Source organism: Leptopilina boulardi, unplaced genomic scaffold (assembly GCF_019393585.1).
Source record: "Leptopilina boulardi isolate dan_hultmark-lab unplaced genomic scaffold, ZJU_Lbou_2.1 LbouV2_325, whole genome shotgun sequence".
Classification (NCBI taxonomy): Eukaryota; Metazoa; Arthropoda; class Insecta; order Hymenoptera; family Figitidae; genus Leptopilina; species Leptopilina boulardi.
This window is the reverse complement of record NW_026137891.1, coordinates 4,172,797-4,200,651: the sequence shown is the minus strand read 5'-3', so window position 1 is coordinate 4,200,651 and position 27,855 is coordinate 4,172,797. Positions and strand designations below refer to the sequence as shown.

Here is a 27,855-nt window from a genome sequence, read left to right as displayed (position 1 = left end):
TATATATATTCAAATATTTATATGGATTTCAACTCATTTGCGAATCAAGAGACTTGTTTTGTTTCATATATTTATAAATGATTGAATAATTTATGTATAATACTGATTGCAAATATCTGTCATGATTGTAATTTTTATTTATTTGCTTATATAAGAGGGCGAATATTTGGCCATTTAACACGCTTGGTTCATTTTAATATATTAAAGCTGATATTTTGCTACATTTGATAATATAATTTTCGCACCGTGAGCTAATGAATTATTAATCAAATTAATTACGTGTAAATAACGAGATTTCAGTTTATGTGTGACACTTCATTTTCCAGTGGTATTTCATTTATATGTATATACATAATAATAACCAATAATATTTGCCCAATTTTATTTGGCGCGAAATTTCTTTGAAAATCACATTATTTAACACATTTATCGAAAAAGGTTTTTTTTGGTTTTATTTAAAAAAATATATATATCCGCAAATACAACACTGAAAAAAAATTCTGGTTAGGCTATATTTAACATTACTTTCTAGTTATGTTAACCAGAATTCTAGTTGAATTAACTAGAATTCTCGTTAAAATAACCAGAATTCTGGTTAACCTAACCAGAATCAAAATGTTAAATATACCCTAACCAGAATTCTGGTTATTTTAACTAGAATTTTTTTTCAGTGAAATAATGACATTTTTTATTGAATTTATATTCAGTGGGTATTAATGATTACTGTTAATTATTTATATTTATTATTTTTTAATATTCACTATTTATATTTATTGAGATTTGTTATTATTTATAATTATTTATCATGTATTTATGATTATTTATGATTTTTTATGATTATTTATGATTTTTTATGATTATTTATCAATAATTATGATTGTTTATAATTATTTTTGATTGATTATAATTAATTATTAACTCTATTTCTGAATCACTGACTTTTTTTTGTCACTGCTTTAATTAGTAATATTTCTACTATAATTATTTAATTAAAAATAACTAGGTAATTATTAGTTAAATTCATTTTTAGGATATGTAAAAATAACTGAAATTTTAGTGAAACTTCTACTAATTAATTCAAATAGTCAAATTTGACTACTATTACTTTTTTTTTAGTTATTTTTTGACTAATAATTAGTTTCCTTTAACTAATAATTAGTTTTTTTAAATATAATAATTAATTTTTTTACTAATAATAATTTTTTTTACTAATAATTAATTATTTTTAATAATAATTAGTTATTGTTAACTAATTTCTGAAGCAAAAAGTGAGCCATGATTTTACTGATAATTAGTTACTTTTAACTAATTAAAATTTAGATATTATTTATTTATTATTTTTTACTGTTTTTACTATTTTTCATTATTTATTATTTTTTTAAATATGATTTATGATTAATTATGATTGTTTATAATTATTTTTATTGATTATAATTATTTTTATCTCTCTTTCTGGTTCAGAAAAAAATAACTAATTCGAAAACTTTTAATAGTTAATTCAATTGGTCATATTTTACTACTTTTTCTTATTAGTTATTTTTTTGACTAATAATTAGTTGTTTTTACTAATAATTAATTTTTTTAATAATAATTAGTTTTTTTACTAATAATTAATTATTTTTATTATTAATTAATTAATTAATTATACTCATAATATTAATTATTAGTATTAGTATTAGTAATACTAATAATTGGTTATTTTTAACTAATTGCTAAAGCAAAAAGTGAGCCATGATTTTACTGATAATTAGTTACTTTTAACTAATTAAAATTTAGAGATTATTTATTTATTATTTTTTACTGTTTTTGACTATTTTTCATTATTTATTATTTTTTTAAGTATGATTTATGATTAATTATGATTATTTATAATTATTTTTGATTGATTATAATTATTTATTATCTCTATTTCTGATTCAGTAAAAAATAACTAATTCGAAAACTTTTACTAATTATAATTCAATTGGTCATATTTTACTACTTTTACTTTTTTAGTTATTTTTTTGACTAATAATTAGATTTTTTTACTAGTAATTAGTTGTTTTTACTAATAATTAATTTTTTTAATAATAATTAGTTTTTTTTACTAATAATTAATTATTTTTATTATTAATTAATTATTTTTATTATTAATTAATTAATTATTAGTATTAGTATTAGTATTAGTAATACTAATAATTGGTTATTTTTAACTAATTGCTGAAGCAAAAAGTGAGCCATGATTTTACTAATAATTAGTTACTTTTAACCAATTAAAAATTAAGGATTATTTATTTATTATTTTTTTATTAATTATTATTGTTTATGATTATTTTTGATTAACTATTATTTTAAACAATTTTTAAAAATTATTTTTGATTATTTAATATTATTAATTATTTTTAAATTATTTCATTTCATAATTAATTAATTATTTAAAACAATGAAAATAAATTAAAATTGAAAAAAGAAAAGAAAAGGTCAGATTACAAGTAAGATGTAAAAAGTGTTGATTGATCTGATGCTCGAGTTTCGTGATCAAAGAACGAGTTTTAATTCAAATTAATTGACTTTCGTATATATGGAGATGTAAATTTATTTTACGAAGCCATTGCGTTCCACGAGGCAAGCTGTTAATCACGCGAACCGCCCTAAAGTTTGCTCAGTTTGACTTCTGACTAACTGAAAAGCGAACTGAGAATATATATATATATATTTTATATATACACGTATATAATATATATACATATATATACCTATATATAGCGGTCCATGACATGTGATCGTTAGGATTCGATCCGCCTTCCAAATGCGAGGCCCTCATTCAAATTCAGCCACGAATCTCGTAATTATATCCAAGAACTAGATCCCTATACCTCTATTAACAAAATAATATAGAAACGAAACAAACAAAAAATTACAAAAAAAAAAACAAAATATGCTTTCATCACTTCTTGTCAGAATTTTTTTACAACTTGTAATTATTCTTTCTTTTTTTTCATTTTAATCGAATGTTTATTGATTTATAATACACGCGAGAGAATATCTTTTGAATAATAATTCATTAATAGTGCAATTGAAAATTTAATGAGATATGTAAAATATTTTGTTTAATGAAGAAACGTTTGAAATGTAATAAATTATTGATTTTAATTATTATTGTAAATGGAAAAAGAAAATTAGATTAAATTTATTAGTAACTAATTAGTTACTAGCATAAATATTTTATATTTGTGTAACTGTAAAAAAGAACGTTTAATTTAAATATTTTTATAAAAAATTATTAATTAACATTTTATTTAACAGACATTTTTTAGTTTTCTAAATTAAATTGTTATTAAAAGTACCAAAGACTAAAGTTTTCAAACATATTATAACAAAATAATTCCCTTTTTGCTAAATGTGTACACGGTTAATTAAACATTGTCGCAATTTTCCTTCTCACAGGGCAATTAATTATTTTTCATCTCAGCTTATTATTTTCATGACAATGTTTAAATGCAAAAAAAAAAACTCTTTTTTTTAATTTAAGACACTTTTTGAGAAGTAAAATTTTCTATTTTATTCGACTTTGGTATTTATTTTTTAAATACTTTATTATTGAAAATAATTAAATAATTGTAAATAATTAATTAATAATTATTGTAAATAATTAAATTATTTATTATTGTAAATATTTAAATAATTTGTTATTGTAAATAATTGGATAATTTAATTTCAAACTTAATTAAGCATAATTTAATAAAAATCGATTAAAAAAAAAAATCTATGAAAATTATAAAAGTATTTTTTATTTTTATTTTAATAAAATACGATTTTTATGATGATTTTAAAAAAATTTTTTTTTTTTGAAAAGCAATAACATTTAATTCGAATAATGACATTTTCAAAAGTGTACGGGATTATTTGAGTGCAGTGCGCGAAATATTTTGAAAATCGAAATAGTGATATTCGTGGAATCAAATATTGCATATATTCCAATTGGAGGTCATTAAATTCATGTGGCTATAATATATATATATATATATATATATATATGTATGGAGTTTGTAGGCGTAAAATATATCCATGTTAACTGATGGCAAATGACATTTATCAAAACTGAAAAGTTTCATAAACATTATTCCATTATAAAACGAGTATTCGTTTGCATAGTAAATTGCGTGATTTTAAATGACAATATATGAAAATTGAGAATAAACAACAAATTGCACTCTCCCTTTAATTATAATGGATTCATTAAATTTCGGTTATTTTCCTCTTTTTTCAAAAAAAAAAAAAAGAACAAAAAAGGAAAAACAGAAAAAAATAATTTTGCCTAATTTGTTTTTACGTTTTTGCACTTGGAAGAATTCTATTTTACTTTTTTTTGTTTATTATTTTTTATTACGTTTAATTACTTTTGGTTACTTTTTATCACTTTTTACTACTTACTAATTTTTTGTTTATTATTTATTTATTTTTTTATTTATTAATTATTAATTAATTTACTATTTACTATTTACTTATTTACTACTTATTTATCATTTAGTTATAATTTTTCTTTAACTAATTTTTAATATTAATTTTTTATTACTATTTTTTTTTATTACTATTTTTTTTACTACTATTTTTTTTACTACTATTTTTTTTAAAATACTTTTTTCCTTGAACAAAAAGTGGAGAGGGAATAGAAAATTGTAAAACACTGTAACAGAAGGTAGTAGTCGCTAATAATTGAATAAACAAGACAAGTTCCCTTCAATACGATGATTTAATTTGACAGGAAATTGTGAAAATAGATCTATCAATTTCAATCTTCAAACAAGCCTCAAGGGATCCGAATAAAAATTTCCAACCGGGCAAATACATGAGAAATATATATATATATATATGAACATTTATTTGTTCGGAAAAATTGATAGAATGATTGTCTTTATACGTTTTAAAACAGCTTTTGTTTTTAACAATAAATAGAAATTATTATATTGTTGACAATAAAAAGAGTTTTTTATTAAATTAATTCACACTGAAAAAAAATTTATTTGATTCAAATATTCGGTTATTTGACGAATAAATATTTATTAATAAAAATAAATAAATAAAATATTTATTTATTTATTTATTTACGGGACTTCAAAATTAAAGTACCCTTTGAATACAAATTGTATAATATATATGTATAACGCTGCTATTTAGGAAAGAAAGAAACTAATTATTAAATAATAGATTACGCAACCCAGGTGAAAAAATTAACGTTACTAACGTTACTAATGTTACTAAAGTTAGTACCTATAAAAAAATAAAGAGTTTCTAAAATATATTTTCACAGAAACTTTGACACTACTTTCCCATTACCACTTTCACTTTCACTTAAACTTTTTATAATTTTCATTCCCATTTCCACTTATACTTTTTCTAATTCTCATTCGCACTTCCATTCTCACTTCTACTCTTTCTAATTCACATTCCCATTTCACTTTCACTTTTTCTAATTTTCATTTCCATTCCTATTTCCACTTCCAGTTTTTTATATTCATTGCCTCTACCACTTTTTCTAATTCTCATTCCCACTTTCACTTCCATTTCCACTTGTTCCAATTTTCATTCCCATTTTCACTTCCACTTTTTTATATTCATTGCCACTTTAACTTTTTCTAATTGTAATTAAAACCAGTGGAAATGGTTGTGTAAATGGAAATTAGAAATTAGAAAGAGTTTTAGTCGAAATGACAACAGCTAATGAAAATTAGAAGTGGAAAAAATGGGAGTAGAAGTGGGAATGAAAATTAGAAAAAGTGGAAGTGGAAGTGGTAATGAAAATAAAAAAGTGAAAATGGGAATGAAAATTAGAAAAAGTGAAAGTGAAAATGAGAATTAGAAAGAGTGGAAGTGGGAATGGAAGTGCGAATGAGAATTAGAAAAAGTGGAAGTGGTAATGTAAATAAAAAAGTGAAAGTGAAAATGAGCATGAAAATTATAAAAAGTGGAAGTGAAAATGGGAATGAGAATTAAAAAAAGTGAAAGTGGAAACGGTAATGAAAATAAAAAAGTGGAAGTGATAATAGAAATGAAAATTATAAAAAGTGCATTATTAAACATTAAATACTTCCTGGTGGTCGATTTTCGACAAGTTTCTGCAAAAATACAATTTAGAAACATTTTCTTAATTTTTTTACAGGTACTAACGTTAGTAATATGAATAACGTTAGTAATGTTAATTTTTCTACCTTGGAGTGCTGTATCAAATTAATATAAAATATTAATAAAAAAATAAATGAAAATAAAATATAAATAAAAAAATGAATAAAAATAAATAAAATAGAAATAAATTTATTTGAGCCTAAGAAAAATTTATTTATGACAAAATTTTTATTTACCTCAAATAAGTAGGCTCTGAAACAAATATACGTTTATTCAATTCAAATATATATTTTACTTGTTTCAAATAAATCATTTCTCTAGATGTAAATAAATAATTCTAGTACCTACAATTTATGAAAAATCTTTCATGTAATTTCTTTTTTTACATTTATCTATACAAGTTAATTTCGACGCTTGAAAGTCTATTATTTTTTTTCTTTCTTATTCTGAAATTAGCATCTCTAAAACTCGGAGCAAAATTACATAAAACGTTTTCATCACACAGTTTCGAAGGTTTTTTTTTCTATTCATTTTTTTTTTTTTTTTTGCTATAATAGTTAGTCCCTTGGTAATTTACTTATGGGCTTGAGTGTGGCGATGCTATGAAAATTCATGCTAATGACAATAATCGAAATTTAAGTTCCTCACCTGAGGCTCTAAAACAAGGGAAGAATTCGCGTTTGAACGAAAGTACTAAAGTACCGCCAAGGCATTAGAGAGGATCGTTATACGCGAGAGAGAGTGAGTGAGAGAGAAAGAGAGATTGGTATCTCGGTGGTGCGCGGGCGTGAAAATTGGATGGTCCAGAAAAAAAGATAGAGGGTCACAGCGGAAAGGGAGAGGGGGAAGTTGGCTCGAGGTGATGATAGGACGAAAAAAAAAAAAAAAAAGAAACAGAAAAGAAGTGGTCTCTGAAAAAAAAAACCCCCGTCTGTTTCAAACGAAAAGGATTTTTTTTTCCCACTCTATATATAGTGGTGTCTATGTGTATGTGTGTATCGAACGCCCATGCAATTTAAATGCTCTCGCGGAGATGTGAAATCCGGCTTTCGATAACTCAGTATAATTATCTTTGCGAGAGACCATGCAATGCGAATTGAGAGAGAGAGAGAGAAGGACCCAGAAAAACTTGATTTAACGGTCTCTCTTTTTTTTGACATGAAATTCAAATTCACACGCACCAAATAAACTTGTGGCATTAATATTAATTGCTTTTCTATATAGAAACTGTGCTTTTCATTTTAATTATAATTCAAAGTCTAGTTTACGTTTATGGAAATAATTATCTTTTTCAATATTTCATTAATCTTTTTTTTTCCATAGTTAATGTAAGTAAAAGAAAATTTATTTTGGGTCAAATAATTGTAATTAATTAAATAAATAAATTAAAAAATGAATATGTAAATAAATAAATAATGGAATAAATAAATAATTGACTTAACTATATTATCAAATAAACAATTAACTGGGAACAAATAAATTTTATTTGTATCAAATAATTTTTTCTTGAATCAAATAAACTTCATTTGAACCAATAATTTCTTTATTTGAAGGAAATAATATCATTTAATTGACTCAAATAATAATTATTTAATATAAATATTTTTTATCGAAATTACAATTTTCAAATATTTCACTCATATAAATTGAAATTTTTAATTTATAAATGAAATTAAAATAAAATTCCAAAATCACTGCAACTCTTTCGAAATTATGTTATTTTATTTATTTACTATCGAAATTATAATTTTCAATTTTTTTTTAATTTTAATTTTTTTAAATTGCAATATTATATTAGCAGCAAATAATTTTTGTTTTTGAATCAAATAAACTGTATTCGATTCAATAATTTCTGTAATTAAAAGAAATAATTTTTAATCGACTCAAATATAATATTTGATATAAATAAATATTTATTATTTATTATTATTATAGAAATTGTAATTTTCAAATATTATTAATTTTTTCTGTTTCTTTATCTGTACACTGAAAAACAAATTATTTGATTCCAAAAATTGGTTATTTGACTTTTATCAATTATTTATTTGGACCAAATAATTTTTCTTTAAATCAAAAATAAACTGTATGCAAATCAATAATTTTTGTATTTAAAATAAATAACTTTCTATTATCTCAATAATTATTTGATACAAATAAATTTTTATTTGATATAAATATTTATTTGATAATAATCAAGTAATGGATTATTTTAATCATTTTTTTTTTCAAATTTACTATTTTGAACGAAAGAAAAAATACAAATAAAATATTTATATGATAATAGTCAATAGTATAGTAGTTGTAACCGATTATTTGAACCATTAAAAAAAAATTTTCAGTAAATTGAAAAAAATTAATTACAATTTCAAAATATTAATTTTTAAAAATCGTTTCATGAACAATTTTTTTTTTTTTTTAATTAAATTGTTAATTAGTATATTTATTATATAATAAATTTGATCTTCATTCATCTGGTAATGAAAATTATTATCAATGAGTCGAATAGTTTGTCGTTAATTAATGATTTAATAATACCGCGTGTCAGATAACGAAATTATTAATTTATTATTAATTTATTGTAAAGTGACTCAGCGTGCAAAACGAATTTCACTTCGCCTTTGACACTGTCATTTGAATTTCATCGTTTCGAATTATCTCTCCGTGGCTGAGGCATATATAAAGTGAATAACAAACGTGATGAATTTCACTTCCTTTTTTTTATCAAATAAAATATGCTAGCTTATCTTAACACGTCTAAGGTGGTTAAATTAAATTAGAATTCGCGACACTAATTTATTTTTTCGAAAAAAAAAAAAGTAAATTAGATTTGTATTGGAAATGAGAAAAACCAGATGTAATTGAATTTTCCTATATATAAAAGTTATTCAAGTGCACGGTTAACGAATATGAAATAATAATTAGCAAGTTTCGCACTCCTGAGAGTTGTGGAGAATTTCGTCAAGGAAAATGACAAGAAATGAGAAAAAAAAAAAAAAAATGAGAGGAATTGAGGAACCTTGGAAATGTAGATTTACTTTACTTTTAATTACACTTACTTCCACCAACGTTTACAAAAAAAAAAGAAGGAAAAGAAAAAATTGCCTTGTTAAATGTACCATTTTCATGCAAAAATAACCGCGCGCAAGTGAAATATTCATTTTCTTTCATTTATTCAAAAAGAAATTTTTACAGCTACCGTGGAGAAATTGTCGCAATTTGAAATTTTATTATCTAGTTGTTCGTCAATTTGACAAGAAATTAAATTTTAAACTTGACTTTATTTGTCTTTTGTTTTTTAATTTTCTCATTATTTTTTCTTTTTTTACTTTTTTTTTATTTTTACTTCTTTCTATTTTTTTTATTCTTTTTTTTACTTTTTAATTATTTTTTATTCTTTTCAAAAAAGGAATGATAAAAGTTAAAAGAAAATTGTACTTTGAGAAAAGATAAGAAATTTTTTTGCTATTTAATTTTCTTATTTTTTTTTATTTTCTTTTACTTTTTTTTTTTTTTTGATTTTTTGTTTATTATTTTTTATTCTTTTCAAAAAAGGAATGATAAAAGTTAAAAGAAAATTATACTTTGAGAAAAGATAAGAAAATATTGTTTCGAGGGGACGAAAAAAAATGCGGTCTTTTAAGAATAAAAGTTTTGACGCTAGTTAATTAGTTGTTCTTTTTTTTTTTTTTTAATTTAAATGTTTGTTTAAATTTCACGCGACAGTAAAAGTCACATTAAGCGTAACGATGGCAATAAAATATCAGAGGAAACAGCGAAAAGAAAGTAAAAATGAGAATTGAATAGGTCATCAGAAAAGATAAGAAATGACTCCTTCGGCGCTCGCTTTGGCTTACTTGAAAATCGCTTAAAGCGTAAAGATAACAAAGGGAGCAATTTTCTTTCCGTTTAAAACTTGCGTGGTTGGTTTTACACTCTGACACATTCCTTATACACCTCGTTAGATTTTATGTTTCTCCTTTTACAGTCTCGCTCGTTAGAATTTTTGCTATTTTACCATTCGTAAAGTCTCTTACGCGAAAATTCTTATATATAATAAAGCAAAAAAAAGCTGTTTTTTTTATTGATTTTCAATGAAAAATAAATGAAAAATAAATAAAAAAAAAGAAAAAAATAAATTAAAAATAAATTATAAAAAACCTCTATAAAAAATATTTAGGAAAATAAATTGTAAAAATTTAATTAGTTAATAAATATTTTACATTAACTAATAGATATTAAATTCATTTTATTAATTCATTAATAAGAATAATTTTACAAGAAAATAATGAAAATTTATTTCGAATATTTTTAGAATCGAACTAAGACAAATTTTCAATAATAATAATTAAATTTTATAGATTTTTAAATAAAATACTTTTTTTAATAATTGAATTGAAGATGATTTTAATTAAATTTTCTGTAAATTTAAACTGCTGTAGTTTTTTTTTATTTTTATAGACAATTCAATTTTAGAGTTTTTTATGGAAACTTTTTTAAATAATTGAATTTTTAAAGAAATATTAAAATTATTAAAAATAATTGAATTTTGGGAGAGTTATAGTTGAAATTTTTTTTAGAAATAATTGAATTTCAAAAAGACTTTGTTAAAGTTTAGATCATTATTAAATTTTATAGAATTTGTAAATAATTTTTGAAGATTTAACTATTCAAAATTTTGAAAATAATTGAACATCAAGGAATTTTTTATTGAAATTTTCTGTTATTTCTGTTACTGAAGAATTTATTAGAAATTACAGAAAAAAATTGAAACTAAAAATTTTTTATTTGAAAAATGCTTTTGGATAATTGAATTTTTGAGGCATATTATAAAAATCATTAAAAATAATTGAATTTCGGAAGAGTTATAGTTGAAATAATTAAATTTCATAAAATTTTAGATGGAAAATTTTAAAGATAATTGAATTTTCGTAGATTTATTCTTCAAAATTTTGAAAATAATTGAATTTCTTGTAAATTTCGATTACAATTTTCGGTGATTTCTATTGCTGAAGAATATATTCAAAAATTATAGAAAAAAATTGAAATTAAAAATTTTTTAATTGAAAAATGCTTTCAGATAATTAAATTTTTGAAGAATATTTATAAAAATCATTGAAAATAATGGAATTCCAGATGTTATAATTGAAATTAAATAAATAATTAAATTTCATATAATTTTAGATGGAAAATTTTATAAATAATTAAATTTTAGGTTTTTAAATTAAAATTTTTGGAAATAATTCAATTTCAAGTAATTTTTAACTGAAATTTTTTGTAATTTTATTTGATTTTTAAAAATTTTTTTAAATTTTTAAATAATTATTGAATTTTACAGAATTTGAAATTGAATAATTGCATTTAAGGTAATTGAATTTGTAATGAATATTATCATTAAAATTATTGACAATAATTAATTTAGAAAAGAATTTTAGTTAAAAATTTGTTGAATAATTAAGATAAACAAGATAAAGAAGACAAAATAAAATAAAAAAGATTTGAAGAAGATTTGCATTGTTTACATTGAAAAAAAAATTTATTTGATTCAAATAATCGGTTATACTTGACAAATATAAATATATTTATTTTCATTAAATAATTATTATTTGAGTCAAATAAAATTATTTATTTCAAATACATAATTTTTTGGTTGAAATACAGTTTAAAAGTAAAAATAAATAAAAATAATAAAATAATAAAAACAATGATAATAAATAATAATAATAATAAAATATTTATATAAAAGTATTTATAGAAATATTATATCAAAAATTATTTGGTTCAAGTAAATATTTATTTAATAATAGTCAAGTAATCGATTATTTGAATAAAATAAATTTTGTTTTTCAGCCTACTATAAAAAGCGTATTTTGTTTAAAAAATTGTTTTTAAAATGTAAAAAAGTTGCATTTTATTAAAATAAGTCAAAAAATGAGTATTTTTGAAAAAAAGTCGAAAAAAATCGAAAAAGTCGTAGGTTGTGTAAAATTTTGCCCGTGTGGACAGAGCCGATCTATGAGCCAATTTTTCAGTTTGCTTTACTGTTTTAGAACGTCCATGACAGTTGCGCGGTTTACCTCTCGGAAAGGCAAGTTCAACGCGGTTTTGTGGAAACGTGAAATTTATCTTTTGGTCTAACAAAATTTACTATCGCTTGTGAAATACATACATACATACATACACAGACACACACATGCGATTCCCTTGAGCACTTATCGAAGTATCAGTTACACTTCGAAAACAACGACGATGTAACCTTTAACATTCCTAGATAACTGATAGGAAACCAATTCCCCCGCGTGTATTTTCTCTCTTAAGGTGAATTTATCCGAACGCCAGCTCTAGGAAAATTAATTATATATATATAACAATATATATTTCATTTCACAACATGTGAGAAATATCAAATTTTTTATATGATAAACTATTTCTTGGCTATAGAAAATATATATTTTTTACTGTGAATTCTTTTTTTTCAAAGTAGTAGTAGTAAAAGTCGATTTTAGTCAGACGGAATACTTTTTTATGGATCATAATAAAAAAAAAACGGCAGTCAAATGAAACTATTTGAAATTGATGAAAAAGTTTTGTGTGAGTAGTAAAAGAGAGTTTTTGTCAGACGTAAATTTTTTTTAGAAATGTTAAGTTTTGTAATCAGTAGTTAGAAGAAGATTTAGTCAGGTGGTGCTTTTCTGAATTTCCCGTAATTTGGGAAAGCAGTAGTAAAAGTCGATTTTAGTCAGACAGGGTAAATTAATGTTAATTAATTTTTTTTTTAAATTAATCTTAATTTTAAAAGTTTACTTTATTCAGAGAAGAGAAATAAAAATACATTTTTTCAACTAAAAATTTTTCAATTAAATTCTATTGGATTTAAAAATTTTTTGCAGCTAGTAGTAAACGTAAGTTTACTACAGACGCAAATTCTTTAAATCTTAGTGAGTTCGTAAGCAGTAGTAAATGTAAGTTTCGGTCAGACATATATTTCATAAATCTCTGTAAAGTAATCAGTATTTAAAAAATGTTATAGTAAACCATAATTATTTTTTTGTTCTAATAATTTTAGAATCAGTAGTAAAAGTAGATTTTAGTCAGACAGAATGCTTTGAAAATTAATTTTACTCAGATTTTAGTAATAAAAATAAATTTTTTTCAAGTAGAAATTTGATGATTAAATTCGATTATTAAAATTTTTACTGTTACATTAGTAGTAAAAGCACGTTTTAGTCAGACATTTATTCCATAAATCTCTGTTAACTTTGTAATCAGTACTTAAAATTGATTTTTGAATTATTTTTTTCTATTTTTGTTATTTTATTTTTATTTTATTTTTTTTCATGTTGAAATGAACAAATATTTGTAATTTTCTAATTAGTAGTTAAGGGAAGGTTTAGGCAGACACAGAGTTTCTAAATTTGAAAATCAGTAGTAAAATTCGGTTTTAGTCAGACGGAATAAAAAATCCACTCTCAATAATAATGATAAAGTTCAGTCGAATGAAACTATTCCGAATTGCTGAAAGTTTGTTATTAGTAGTAAAAGAAAGTTTCAGTCAGACATAAAATTCTCAAAAGTATCCTTATAAGTTTTGAAAGCAGTAGTAAAAGTCAGTTTTAGTCAGACATAACGTTTACAAATCTTTGTAATTTTACAATATCAATTATTAAAGAAATCAATAATTCCTTTTCCGGAGGAAGCAAATTAATTAAAAAAAAATTTCCGAATTGCAGTAAATTAAAAAAACAGTAGTTCTGGTCAATTTTACGTCAGACAAAATTCTTTTTCTTCATTATTATCATGAAAAATTGTCATATTTTTTTTCAACATTAATTTGTTAACAAAAATTAATTAAAATACAAAAATTAATTTTATTACAAAAATTAATTTTATTACAAAAATTGATTTTATTACAAAAATTAACAAAAATACAAAAATTGATTTTATTACAAAAATTAATTAAAATACAAAAATTAATTAAAATACAAAAATTAATTTTATTACAAAAATTAATTAAAATACAAAAATTAATTTTATTACAAAAATTAATTAAAATACAAAAATTAATAATTGATGATTTATATTTTATTTTAAAAATAATTTGTATTATCTTTTGATTTATATTTCTAATTACAAATATTATCTATTATTATTATCTAGATTTGTAACCTTTTATTACTATAATTAAAATTAACGTTAGTTTGCACGTTATTATATATCATATATATGAATGAGAATTCTGCATTTCATATAGACCGAAATGCTTCTCTGTAAAATTTATCATTATCCAATACAAACCAAAATGTCCATTGGGAGATAAATGCTTTTGAACTAATGATAAATATTTTAATACAACATTTAGTATATATATATGTGTGCTTTAGAAACTAAATGATATTATTTAATCAATAAATTTACAAATTTTATACATATATAAACACATATTACAAATCAAAATATAATTTTACAATTTTTTAACACAAAAATTATTTTAAAAAATTATAAAAGCAAAAAAAAAAAAGTAAATTTAATTTAAATAATAGAAACTAATTTTGATTTCTCTTGATTTTATAGTTTCCTTCGGGCTCTGGCTCGGGTGATATCGAACCAATTGAAGGTTCAGGAGAGATTGATTTAGACAACGTCTTCGTGAGTTCCACAACTGCTGAAGTTACTTTGTCACTAAACGTCTCTAATTCTGATGCTTCATCCAATAATAATAATAATAATAATTTGCGATTAAATGTTAATTCTCTCATTGCGTTACTAAGTATTTGCTGCCTTTTACTAAGCGTGCTTATAATTATTATATACGCCTTATTAGCAAAGTATAAGCACTAAAATTAAATTAAGACTGTTTCATATATAATAACAAAGTAGAATGCTAATTAATATTATTATAAACCAGATAATGCAGAAAAGATATTCTCTCTTATACACGAATATAATTAAATGCTAATTAATATTTTTTTTTATGGCTCATATAACAAATGCGGCTTGGAAATAATAGAAGATGAGAAAATAATTGAATGCCTTAAAAAATGAATATATTAACAAATATTAACAATAATGAATTTTCTATTTTTTGGGGTTGAAAATTATAATAAATGCCCAGCGGTGTTTTCATATTGTAGTTTTTGGAAGGGAAAATTTTCCCTCCCAAACTACAAGTTTTAAACAAAGTTGAAATAGAATTACCTCTTTTACATTCAGAATATATATATATGTACAAAAGCATGTTAATTATAATATGGAATATTTTATATACTTATTTCTTCATTCGTGATGAAGGATATATTTTTTATAATAAAAAACTAAATTCATTTATAATAAAAGATAATTTTTATAAAAATTAAAAAAAAGTTAAATATTTACTATACTAAATTTTTCACTAAAATTGTAGAAAAAATTTATTAAATTTTAAAAATTAAAACCCTTTTTTTTTAAATGAAAGAAAAATAATATTTTTTTTTATAATATTAGCGATAAGTTTTTAAAATGAAAATTGTGTGTAGTAAAAAAAAGAAAGTTTATCTGCAATAATGAACGTTAGTCTCATACATATAATATACCGAGTTTTTTTTTTTTTTATTTTTAAATCTCAGAGATATTAAACAGAATTTTACAAGTCTATTTTTTTAAGTACCTTTTGAAACTTTTTTTTTTTTGTTGAATAAACGTACGGGTTATTACTTTTTAAATTTTTAAAACAGGACACGAGAACGTTTATAAACTTTTTTCATAAAGATCCTTTTTTAATTACTGGCACTAAAATTCTAACGATGTATTAAATCAATGTTTAAAGAATTTAAAAACTAGTAAAATTTTAATTTTACAAAATATAGTTAACTCTTTTTTTTCATATTATTTTACTGCCGTTTATCTACATTGCCGGATTTATTATTTTAATTACATAAAATAAATCCTAAAAATTAAATAAAAAAAAAGAAAATAATAATAGTAATAAAAATATTTGTCAATTAAAAATTTTTTTTAAATATAAAAATATTGTTTCCTGGAACAATAGAATGGAAACAAATAAAATAATTATAGAAGCAAGTTTTGAAAGTAAACTTAATATATGCTATTGTTGAAAAATCTTTGGGAGATATATATATATATATATATATTGAAAGGAATCTCAGAACAATAACTTTTGACTTAAATTTATCAATGCAACCTTAGATTTCGTCTCTTAATCTAAATATATAAAGTTATGAGCTTACGTTTTCAACAGAAAATGTTTCAACTTTCTCTAGATGAAAATTGTCGCTTGTACGTTTTCCATTTAATCTTCAAGAAATCTGCTTTTGAAATAATTAACGATTTAATCTCAGGAAGACTTTCACAATAATATACATAGTTTCTTCTCTCTCCCTCTCTTTCTCTCTCTCTCTCATGAAATTGCTAAAGAAAATCAGGAACTCGTTAAATTTTACCAGTAACATGAACGTCGTCTTCTTTAGTTCAAAAAAAAAGACATTTCATTAAAATTTTTGTAATTACATGATTCTTCTTTCTTCTAATTACCAAGTCTTTCTCTCTCTCTCTTTTTTTAATGTCATTAATTTTAATGATTATATTTATAGTTTCGTTTCTATTAAAATTTTATTTATATTACTATAAAATATAAATACAAAAAATCTTGGTTAGAAAAAAATTTAGTCGAATTATAATTTATTTTTTTTCAAAAATAAAATTATATAATAATAAAATACTTGGTCTGTCCTTCTGTCCTAACTTGAAGTTGTCCTTTTCTGATTTCACGTGTTTTTTTGAATAGTAATCTTATGACGTGTCAAATTTTGACAATTCTTTTACTCATTTTTGCCAAAGTTGTATAATTGTGTTTCCAAATTTCGGAATAAGTTTCTTTAAAATTCCAAATTCGAAAATTCAATTCACGAAGCTGAAGTACACAACGTTTACCAACGAAATTTTTTTTAAAGTTGTATATTGATTCAAAAATTGTATACAAATACAACAAATTTATGATGAGAAAAAAGATGCGCCAGGAAATTTCGTACAAGATAGTAATTTGAAAAAAATTTATTTTTAAGGTACCAGGGGCCAACGAATACCTATTAAATATTAATTATAAAAACACAGGCCTCGAATCAACTTAAAGACACAAAAAAGTCGTTTTAGTCGATTTATATTCCAAAATAAAGTGGATTTGTTTTTTATTTTAACAAAAATATTTTACAGATTTTTAAATAAAAATTTTTTTTTTAATAATAATCCTTTTCGAAGGGTTAAAGTTGAAATTTTTAGAAATAATTAAATTTCAAAAGATATTGTTAATTTTCAAACAATTATTAAATTTTACAGAACTAAAAATAATTTATCAAACAATTGTTGGAAAACATTTTTTAAATTTAATTGAATTTTCAAAGATTTAAAATTGAGATTTTTGAAATTAATTGAAACTTTAAGTGATTTTTAATTAAAATTTTAGATGATTTCACTAAAAATTTATTAGAAAATGCGGATAAAATACAATAATTTGAAAATCATTTTTAATTGAAAAATGGTTTCAGATAGTTGAATTTTCAAAGAATATTTATTTATTTATTTACATACGGGTCTTTAAAATAAAGAACCCTTTAGAAAAGGGTTAAGGGAAAAGGGAACTATTAAAATAGTTAAAAATAATTGAATTTCCTTAGAGTTATAATATTGAAATTATTAAATTTCAAAAAAAAAATTTTCGATGGAAAATTTTAGAAATAATTAAATTTTAGATGCTTTTAAATTCAAATTATTGAAAATTCAATTAATTTTGAATTCAAATTTTTGAGAATAATGAAATTTAATTTTGATTTTAAATTTGGGAAATAATTGAATTTCAGTTTATTTTGAATTGAAAATTTTGGAAAATAATTGAATTTTACTTGAAATTTTGGATAATAATTTAATTTAAGTTCAATTTTGATTGAAAATTTGGGTAATTAATTTTGAATAGAAATTTTAGAAAATAATTGAATTTTATTTCATTTAAAAATGGATACTTGGTAAATAATTAAATTTTAAATTGAAAATTTTTGATAATTATTGAATTTCAATTCATTTTGAATTAAAATTTCTTGTAATAATTGAATTTTAGTTTATTTTGAATTGAAATTTTTGAAAAATAATTCAATTTTATTGTGATATTTTTTTTTAAATTATAAACAATTGTTAAATTTCATAAAAATTTTAATTGAAAAATAATTTTGATATAATTGAATTTGTAATGTATTTCATTAAAATTATTAAAAATAATTAATTTAGTGAAGAATCATTTTAGTTCAAAATTTGTTAAATAATTGAATTGAAGAAGATCTGAAGAAGATCTACATTTTATACTAAAAAAAGGTATTTTATTTACATTTTTTTTCAAATGTAAAAAAAAAATGTCGCATTTTATTAAAATAAGTCGATAAAAGTCGTATTTTTGAAAAAAGTCGGAAAAAGTCGTATAATCCGAGGCCTGTAAACATATAATTTTCATTATTATCATTTAAGGGGGGAACACCAGTTGTAACTTTCGAAAAATCGATTTTTTTTTTTGTGCATTTTCTTAAAGTATACATATTTAGAAATGTGTCTGTAAATTTCAAAGTTGATCCGGTGAAAAATAAATGAGATATACAGAACACTGCAGCGGCGCGTCCCGTGGCTTCATACAAGGTGGCCAGCCATAACTGACCCTAACGACAGATGGCCTTTTCCTATGATTTAGAAACGGCAACCACTGCGGAAGAGTTATTATATGGTCCAGGAATCGATGACTCTTTGTAACTTGGAAACAAAATTTCTTCTGAACAAAAAAAGTAAGTTGAAACTTTGAATGCGTTTTTCTCAAAATGACATTTTCCAAGTCGGTGACCACGATTACTCGAATACCATTAAACCGATTTATTTAAAATTTAGTGTGCTTCATTTACACATATAAGTCTAGTTCGTGATCGAAGGATTTTTTTTTTTATGCAAAACTTTTTTTTATATAGCTGAAAATCGACCGTATTTTTTTAACGAAAATCATACTTTTGACTTTGACAGGTCGCCATTTTGTCAAATTTTTTTTTTTTTTTAAATCCTTCGATCACGAACTAGATAATCTTATAATAAATGTAAATCAATTTCATTTTTTTATTTCAGACGAAGTATACTTGCAGAATGCTGGTCACCGCAATTCGCCTTTTTTCTTAAGACGCCACTTCAATGGCTCATATCTCCAAAAGTTTTTGTTAAAAAAATTTTTTTTTTCTTTTAAATTACAGCTTTTTACATGTACTTTTAACTAATAAATAGTATTCTTTAAAAAGATTCATTGTTCTTTTGGAAAATATTCTTGAAAAAAGCATTATTTTTTGAGTTACAACTGGTGTTCCCCCCTTAATATGTAATAATATTCTAATAAATTAAATTATTATTGATAATATTAATTTTTAATTTCTTTATAACAAACAATTAAATACTCAATTTGGCGCGCTTGCGCGCGTTTAATTTTGCTAGTAAATAAAATAAAATAGTAAAAATAACATAAAAATAAATTCAATGAATAAATAAAATAATAAAAATAAAATAAATAAATTTATTTATTATATTATTTATTATGTAATTTGAATTTAATTGTATAAAATTTAGGGTAAATGTAAAACTATTGGTTAAGAAAAAATATATTTAAATTTATTATAGTTTATTATTTATATTTGTTTTATTTTTATTATTTGTTATATTTATAATATTTATTTTTTTAATTATTATTTAATTTGAATTTTTTTTTAATAGAATTTAGGGTATAAAAAATTCTTGGTTGGAAAAAAATTTATTTAAATTTATTAAAATTTATTTATTCTTTAGTTTTTATTAATAATTTATTTTATTTTTATTATAATATTATATTCATTTATCATTTATCATTTATCATTTATCATATCTATTTATATTTATTTAGTTTTTTATTTAGTATATTACAAATTATTTAGGCTAAACTTTTATAAAATAACAAAAAAAAAAATTTTGATCCATTTAATTATAAAATTTAATATCTACATTTGATTTAAACATAACTTTTCTCTTAGCGTAATTTTCTCTCTCTGTCTCTCTCTCTCGAGTGTCATACAGTAAAAGCTTATTAGGCGCAAGCTTTATAGAGAGAGAAAACTTTTCTAATAAGTGTTCCAAGTTTTGAAATGCTGTGCAAAAGTAGTCATTTTATAGTTTAAATAGAGTATATATACAGTAGATATGTAATCCATTAAATTCCGTTAGTACAGCTTGACACAAAGTTCTGTCTATAGTTTTGCCTATGTTGAGGATTCGTCGTCAAGTGCAGTGATCCGAGGAAATTGTCCTGGGCCAATAACATTTTCATGAATTCCCGTTAGATCAATAAAAGTATAGACGACACTTTTTGTTATTTCAAATAATAAAGTTCAATTAACACATTGATTTATTTTAATAATAATATTTTTCTACAAAATAACAGTATGATTGAAATAACAAAATTTGACTGAAAAATAAGTTTTCAAACTGTTTTTTGAAACAAATTTTATAATTTTTAAAATTTTTATAGTTGTATTTTAAAATTAGTAGAAAAAGGGAACTGTAGTCAAACAAGGCATTTTTTACAATTATTTGCAGTTTCTGTATTTTTTTTTATTTAAGTAAAAATATAACTTTTCAGTCCGACAGAAACTTTTTTACATCCTAAGATTTTAATTTAAGTAGTAAAACACAGTTTTAGTTAAACAAAAGCTTTATAAGTTACTGTTATTTTTTTTAAGTAGTAAAAGGTCATTTTAGTCAGACAGAAACTTTTTTACTTCCTAAGATTTTAATTTAAGTAGTTAAACGCAGTTTTAGTCAGACAGAAGCTTTGTAAGTTACTGTTATTTTTTAAGTAGTAAAAGGTTATTTTAGTCAGACAAGGCGATTTAAAAATCTTTCTATTTTTAATTGAAATAGTAAATCACAATTTTTGTTAGACTCAACGTATTTTGAATTTTAGTGAAAAAATACCGTTTTAGTCAGACAAGATAGTTTAAGAATTCTTCCAGTTTCAAGTAGAAAAAGGTCATTATAGTCAGACAAGACAGTTTAAAAAAATTCTTTCATTCTTAAGTAGTAAAAGCCAATTTTAGACAGACAAGAAGCTGTTTAACTCCCTGAATTTTTTTCAAGTAGTAAAACATAGTTTTTGTCTGACAGTATTTTTTATTTAAGTAGTAAAAGGCAGTTTTAGTCAAACAAAAGGATATTACATTTATTATTGTTTTGGTTTAAGTAGAAGAACAAAATTTTAGTCAGACTAAAGCACCTGAATTTTCTTCTATTATTATCGTAAGTAGAAAAACAAAATGTAAGACAGAAAATTTTTGTTTTTTTTTGTTAAGTAGTTAAACAGAATTTTAGTCAGACTATTAAAAATCTTGTATTACTCATATTAAGTAGTAAAAAGTAGTTTTAGTCAGACAAAAACGGACTAAATTCCATCATATCATGATTTAAGTAGTAAAACCAAGTTTTAGTCAAACAACATTTTTCAAATATTCCTTATTCTAATACAAGTGGAAAAAAACAGTTTTAGTCAGACAAAAGATAGTTTAAGAATTCTTCTAGTTTTAAGTAGCAAAAGGTCATTATAGTCAGACAAGACTGATCAAAAAAAATTCCTTTGTTCTTAAGTAGTAAAAGGCCATTTTAGTCAGACAAGAAGTTACTTAACTACCTCTATTTTTATTTAAATAGTAAAACAGAATTTTTGTCTGGCTGTATTTTTATTTAAGTAGTAAAAGGCCGTTTCAGTCAGACTGAGGCAATTGAAATTCCTTTTACTGCTTTCGTAAGTAGAAAAAGGAAATGAAAGTCAGACAGAATATTCTCCTTCTTCTCATTAAGGAGTAAATAAAAATTTTAGTCAGACAGAAAGATTAAAAATCTTGTCCTCATATAAATTGATAAAAAACAGTTTAGTCAGACAAAACCTGATTAAATACATCATATACTGATTTAAGTAGTAAAAACAAAGAATCAGTCAGCCCGAGGGAAATTAAATTCCTTCTAAAATTTTAATAAGTAGTAAAACAACGTTTTAGTCAGACATTCAAATGGTACAAAATAGTTACTCTCTAAATCTGAATTAGTAAAAATTTTTACTAATTTGAATTAGTGACTCACTTTTTGCTTCTGAATTAGTATAATTTTACTAATTATTAGTAACTTTTACTAACAATTAGTAAAATTTAACTAATTCAGAAGCAAAAAGTGAGTCACTAATTCAAATTAGTAAACATTTTTACTAATTCAGATTTAGAGAGTAAGATTGTTTAAAAATTTTCCCGATTTCCAGTAGTAAATTCCACTTTAGTCAGACAAGATGATTTAAAAATTCTTTCATTTTGAAGTAGTAAAATGCAATTTTAGTCAGACAAGAATTTTGTTTAAAGCCACTATTTTTATTTAAGTAGTAAAATAGCATTTTATTTAGACAATGGACATCTTAAATCCTTCTATTACTTATATAAGTAGTAAAACACAATTTTTCGTCAAACTGAACGATAGTATTTTGTATTTTAGTGGAAAAAAACTGTTTTAGTCAGCCAATAAAATTTTTTTCTAATTGGAAATTACAATATATATTTTTTAATTATTTTTCTTTTTATTTAAGTAGTAATGACCGTTTTAGTCAGACAGAACCTACTAAATTAATAAAGTAGTAAATCCAATTTTTAGTCAGACTAACCAAAATTTCGATAATTTCTCATATATGTAGTATCAAAGACTGTTAGTTGTTAACGTCAATTAGAATAAATAAAATTCTTTCTTCATTTTAATCAAGTGGTAAATCTAAATTTTAGTCAGACATAATTTGTAATCATTTCTCACATAAAGTAGTAAAAAGCTATTTTAGTCAGAAAGAATAATTTAAAAATTATTTCGTTTCAATGTATAGTTAAATGTAATTTTATTCATACAAAAAACTTTGCTAAGTGTTACAATTTTTATTTAAGTAGTAAAAGGCAGTTTTAGTCAGACAAAAACGGACTAAATTTTATCATATTCTGATTTAAGTAGTAAAACCAAGTTTTAGTCAAACAACATTTTTCAAATATTCCTCATTCTAATACAAGTGGAAAAAAACAGTTTTAGTCAGACAGTGATAGACGTTTACGTAATACGTTGAACATGACTAAACTAAAAAAAAAACACAGTTTTTTAAATGACATTTTTAAAAGATAATTTTTCATTGCGAATCAGTGTAAAATAATTGTATGTCAATTTTTTCGTTGCATAAGGTAGAATATTTTTCATATTATTTTTAAAATAAGAATATATTGAGCGTTGCATTTTCAAGTATCTGTATATTTATATGTAAGCGATATTTACGAGGGTTTGTAAATTTGTAGCCTGGGAAAATTGATTAAATCTACGAATCAAGGCGAATTGAATTGAATATTGTTATCTTTCGCCTGAGACAAGAAATATGGAAGGAAATTATATACATATATTTACATGCATGTACATACGAGTTTGTTTATATGTATATAGATATAGAGGAAATGACAGTTTATAGGACGATTTCGGTAGATCGTTCTATGATAAGTCATTGGCGTTTGCGGTGGTCCTCTGTTAATCAAGATAGGTACACCTGATGTCCTGTGTAGTTACCACATATGTGTACTTTGAAGCACATTCCCGACTGTGTTAGAGAACCTGTCGCAAGCTCCTCTCTCTCTCTCTCTCTCTCGCTCGCTCTCTCTGCAACCCTATTTCGTTTGAGTTCCACGAAATCTGTTCATGAAACATTTAGTCTGAATGTTCCTGACAATGTCAATCTATTTACTAATCCCTGAGTCAATAAAACTCCCCTCTCTCTGTTCTGTCTTCCCTCACTCACATCCTATTATAGTACATTATAATGTATTAAATTATATATTAAATTATATTACAAAACACTGCAATTAATTATATAGTTTATTTTAAGAAAACAATTTTTCTTCTCTTTTAATTAAATCACATTTGGTGCAATTTTAAAAAGCTGTCTGACTGAAACTTGCTTTTTCTACTTAAAAAAAAATACTATAATTTAAATAGCCTCTGTCTGATTAAAACAGTCTTTTACTACATAAACAAAAAATAGTCAGACAAAAACTATGTTTTACTACTTAAATAAAAATAGAGGGAATTAAGTAACTTCTTGTCTGACTAATATTGGCTGTTACTACTGAGAAACTTTTACTTTTACTACTTAAATAAAAATTGTAACACTTAGCAAAGCTTTTTGTATGAATAAAATTGTATATTATTACTTAGAAACGAAATAATTTTAAAATTTTTCTGTCTGACTAAAATAGCTTTTTACTACTTTATGTGAGAAATGATTACAATTTATGTCTGACTAAAATTTAGATTTATCACTTGATTAAAATGAAGAAAGAATTTTATTTATTCTAATTGACGTTAACAACTAAACAGTCTTTGATACTACATATATGAGAACACAGAAAATTATAAGGTATTAAAATAAGCTGCAACGCTTATTATTTTAATCCATTTTTGCTTATTTTAATACCAAAATGGATTAAAATAACCAAATTTGGATTAAAATAATAAGCGTTGCAGCTTATTTTAATGCCTTTTAATTTTCTGTGAAATTATCGAAATTTTGGTTAGTCTGACTAAAAATTGGATTTATTACTTTATTAATTTAGCAGGTTTTGTCTAACTAAAACGGTCATTACTACTTAAATAAAAAAAAATAAATTAAAAAATATATATTGTAATTTCCAATTAGAAAAAAATTTTATTGGCTGACTAAAACAGTCTTATTCGACTAAAATACAAAATACTATCGTTCAGTCTGACGAAAAATTGTGTTTTACTACTTATATAAGTAATAGAAGGATTTAAGATGTCCATTGTCTAAATAAAATGCTATTTTACTACTTAAATAAAAATAGTGGCTTTAAACAAAATTCTTGTCTGACTAAAATTGCATTTTACTACTTAAAAACGAAAAAAAATTTAAATCATCTCGTCTGACTAAAGTGGAATTTACTACTTGAAATCGGAAAAAATTTTAAACAATCTTACTCTCTAAATCTGAATTAGTAAAAATGTTTACTAATTTGAATTAGTGACTCACTTTTTGCTTCTGAATTAGTAAAATTTTACTAATTGTTAGTAAAAGTTACTAATAATTAGTAAAAGTAACTAATAATTAGTAAAAGTTACTAATAATTAGTCAAAGTAACTAATAATTAGTAAAAGTTACTAATAATTAGTAAAAATTTACTAATTCAGAAGCAAAAAGTGAATCACTTATTCAAATTAGTAAACATTTTTACTAATTCAGATTGAGAGAGTAACTATTTTGTACCATTTGAATAAAAGTGAAGGAAAGTTAATAACCTTATGTCTGACTAAAACATTGTTTTACTACTTATTAAAATTTTATAAGGAATTTAATTTCCCTCGGGCTGACTGAATCTTTGTTTTTACTACTTAAATCAGTACATGATGTATTTAATCAGGTTTTGTCTGACTAAACTATTTTTTAACAATTTATATGAGGACAAGATTTTTAATCGTTCTGTCTGACTAAAATTTTATTTTACTACTTAATGAGAAGAAGGAGAATATTCTGTCTGACTTTCATTTTCTTTTTCTACTTACAGGAATTTCAATTTCAATTTTTCCTAATAGGAATTTCAATTGCCTCAGTCTGACTAAAACGGCCTTTTACTACTTAAATAAAAAATACAGTCAGACAGAAATTATGTTTTACTATTTAAATAAAAATAGAGGTAGTTAAGTAACTTCTTGTCTGACTAAAATGGGCTTTTACTACTGAAGAACAAAAGATTTTTTTAACAGTCTTGTCTGACTATAATGACCTTTTGCTACTTAAAACTAGAAGAATTCTTAAATATTTCTTAAATCTTCTTTTCTTATCTTTTGTCTGACCAAAACGGTATTTTTTCACTCAAATACAAAATACAATCCTCGAGTCTGACAAGAACTGTCTTTTTGTTAAATAAAAAATTAATTAATTTTTTCATATTTTTTGTCGTGACTAAAATAACATTTTACTATACTTGAAACTGAACAATTTTTTAACAATTTTGTCTGTCTAAAACTGTTATTTTCTACTAAAATAAAAAATTCAATAATTTTAAACGTTTTACTTGACAGAAATTTTGTTTTACTACTTAAATAATAAAAAATTAAGGAATTTATTAAAAAAATTTCCAGACTAAAGTGGCTGTTTACTACTTAGAAATAAAATTTAATAAGAACGTCGTTAATTAAAAATAATTTTTTTTTAAATCCTACTGTCTGTCTCTAAACATTGTTTTACTACTTTTAGAACATAAATTATATTTTTTATTGCGTCTGACTAAAAATTAGTTTTACTACTTAAATCCGACTGTTTTGAATTTATATAGCTTCTGTCTGACTAAAACTCTCTTTTACTACTTAAATCAAAAAATTGTCATTGTCTAATATTTAATTTAACATATTTTTTTTTTATTTTATTATTTAACACCTATTTGAATGTTAGAAATTAAATTAAATTTAAATTTTCTCTTCATAATATACAAGATTTTCCTGTTACAAAAATAATAATTAATGTCTAATATTCCAAGAGTATTGGATGAAACAGCGAATCAGTAATTAGAAAATTAATAATTCATTCGATATGTATAATCGTAGAATTCTGAAAGTTGTCAATAATAATTTAACCCCTTTTCGTTGTGAATAACATAAATTTTTAATTGCAATTTTAATAATTAATATTGTCCAGAAACAACTTTTGACATAATATAGCATATATCACAATTTCTATTTCCGTTGATAAATTATTAATATTTTGAATAGGAATTTTTTTTAAACTTTATTAATGACAAAGAATATTAATAATTTATATTATATATATATATATATATATATATATATATATGTTTTTTGCTATGTGTATAAAAATTTTTAAAATACATACGGAAATTTTTATTAGATTTTTTTTTTATTTATGAATATTTAAATATAATTTATGCATTTTTGTATTAATATACTCTTTTATACTTCATTCTTACTGCGATGATTTCCGGTTTCCTTCTCAAAATCAAATTAAAAATTTATTTTTGTTATTAAACTTTAATTTTTCATTAAAAATGACAATTTTTAGATTTTTATATAAAGTTGAATTAGTTAAAAATTTTAACTAATTTCACTCATTTTTTGCTTTTAAATTAGTTAAGTTTAACTAATTCGATAGTAAAAAAAAATTGTTTAATTAATTAGTTAAATTTTACTAATCCAAATGCAAAAAGTTGATCGCTAATTCAAATTTGTTAAAAAATTTTACTAATTCAAATTTAGAGAGATAGAAAAAAAATATGTTTTTTTCCGCAAAAATTATGAAATAGAAAATGTATTATTTTTGGAGATTTTCAATTTCTTTTTTTTCCCCCCAAATAATTCGTCAAAATTTTCTTGATGACACTGTATATAATGTACTGTGTGAGCAAACCTGAATGCCTGGCCAATAATTTATTGGAAAACACTTAGCGCTAACCGAATTGCTGGATATGAACCCTTCCGCACGTATATATATACATCGCAAGACCTGATTTGCCTTCGACCTTATTAATCATATCTGACGCTTGCGTATACGTATAATTGGATTTGAATAATTAACTGAAAGAAAAAAAAGAGAAAAAAGGAGAAAAAAAATTTTCTTTTTTTTTCACCCCCATTATAGAAATA

At 22.4% G+C, this 27,855-nt stretch overlaps 1 protein-coding gene across 6 annotated transcripts in view; it reads left to right on the top strand.

Annotated features, from left to right (window-relative positions):
• Positions 1-27,855, top strand: part of LOC127284704 (collagen alpha-2(I) chain) — a 240,998-nt gene that overhangs the window by 193,865 nt on the left and 19,278 nt on the right. For 4 of the 6 annotated variants that reach the window (XM_051310315.1, XM_051310312.1, XM_051310313.1 and 1 more), the window contains exon 6: positions 14,671-14,745. The exons of the other annotated variants lie outside the window; for them this stretch is intronic. In XM_051310315.1, the coding sequence (XP_051166272.1) occupies positions 14,671-14,745 (75 nt within the window). The remainder of the gene's footprint in view (positions 1-14,670; positions 14,746-27,855) is intronic. 6 annotated transcript variants of the gene reach the window in all.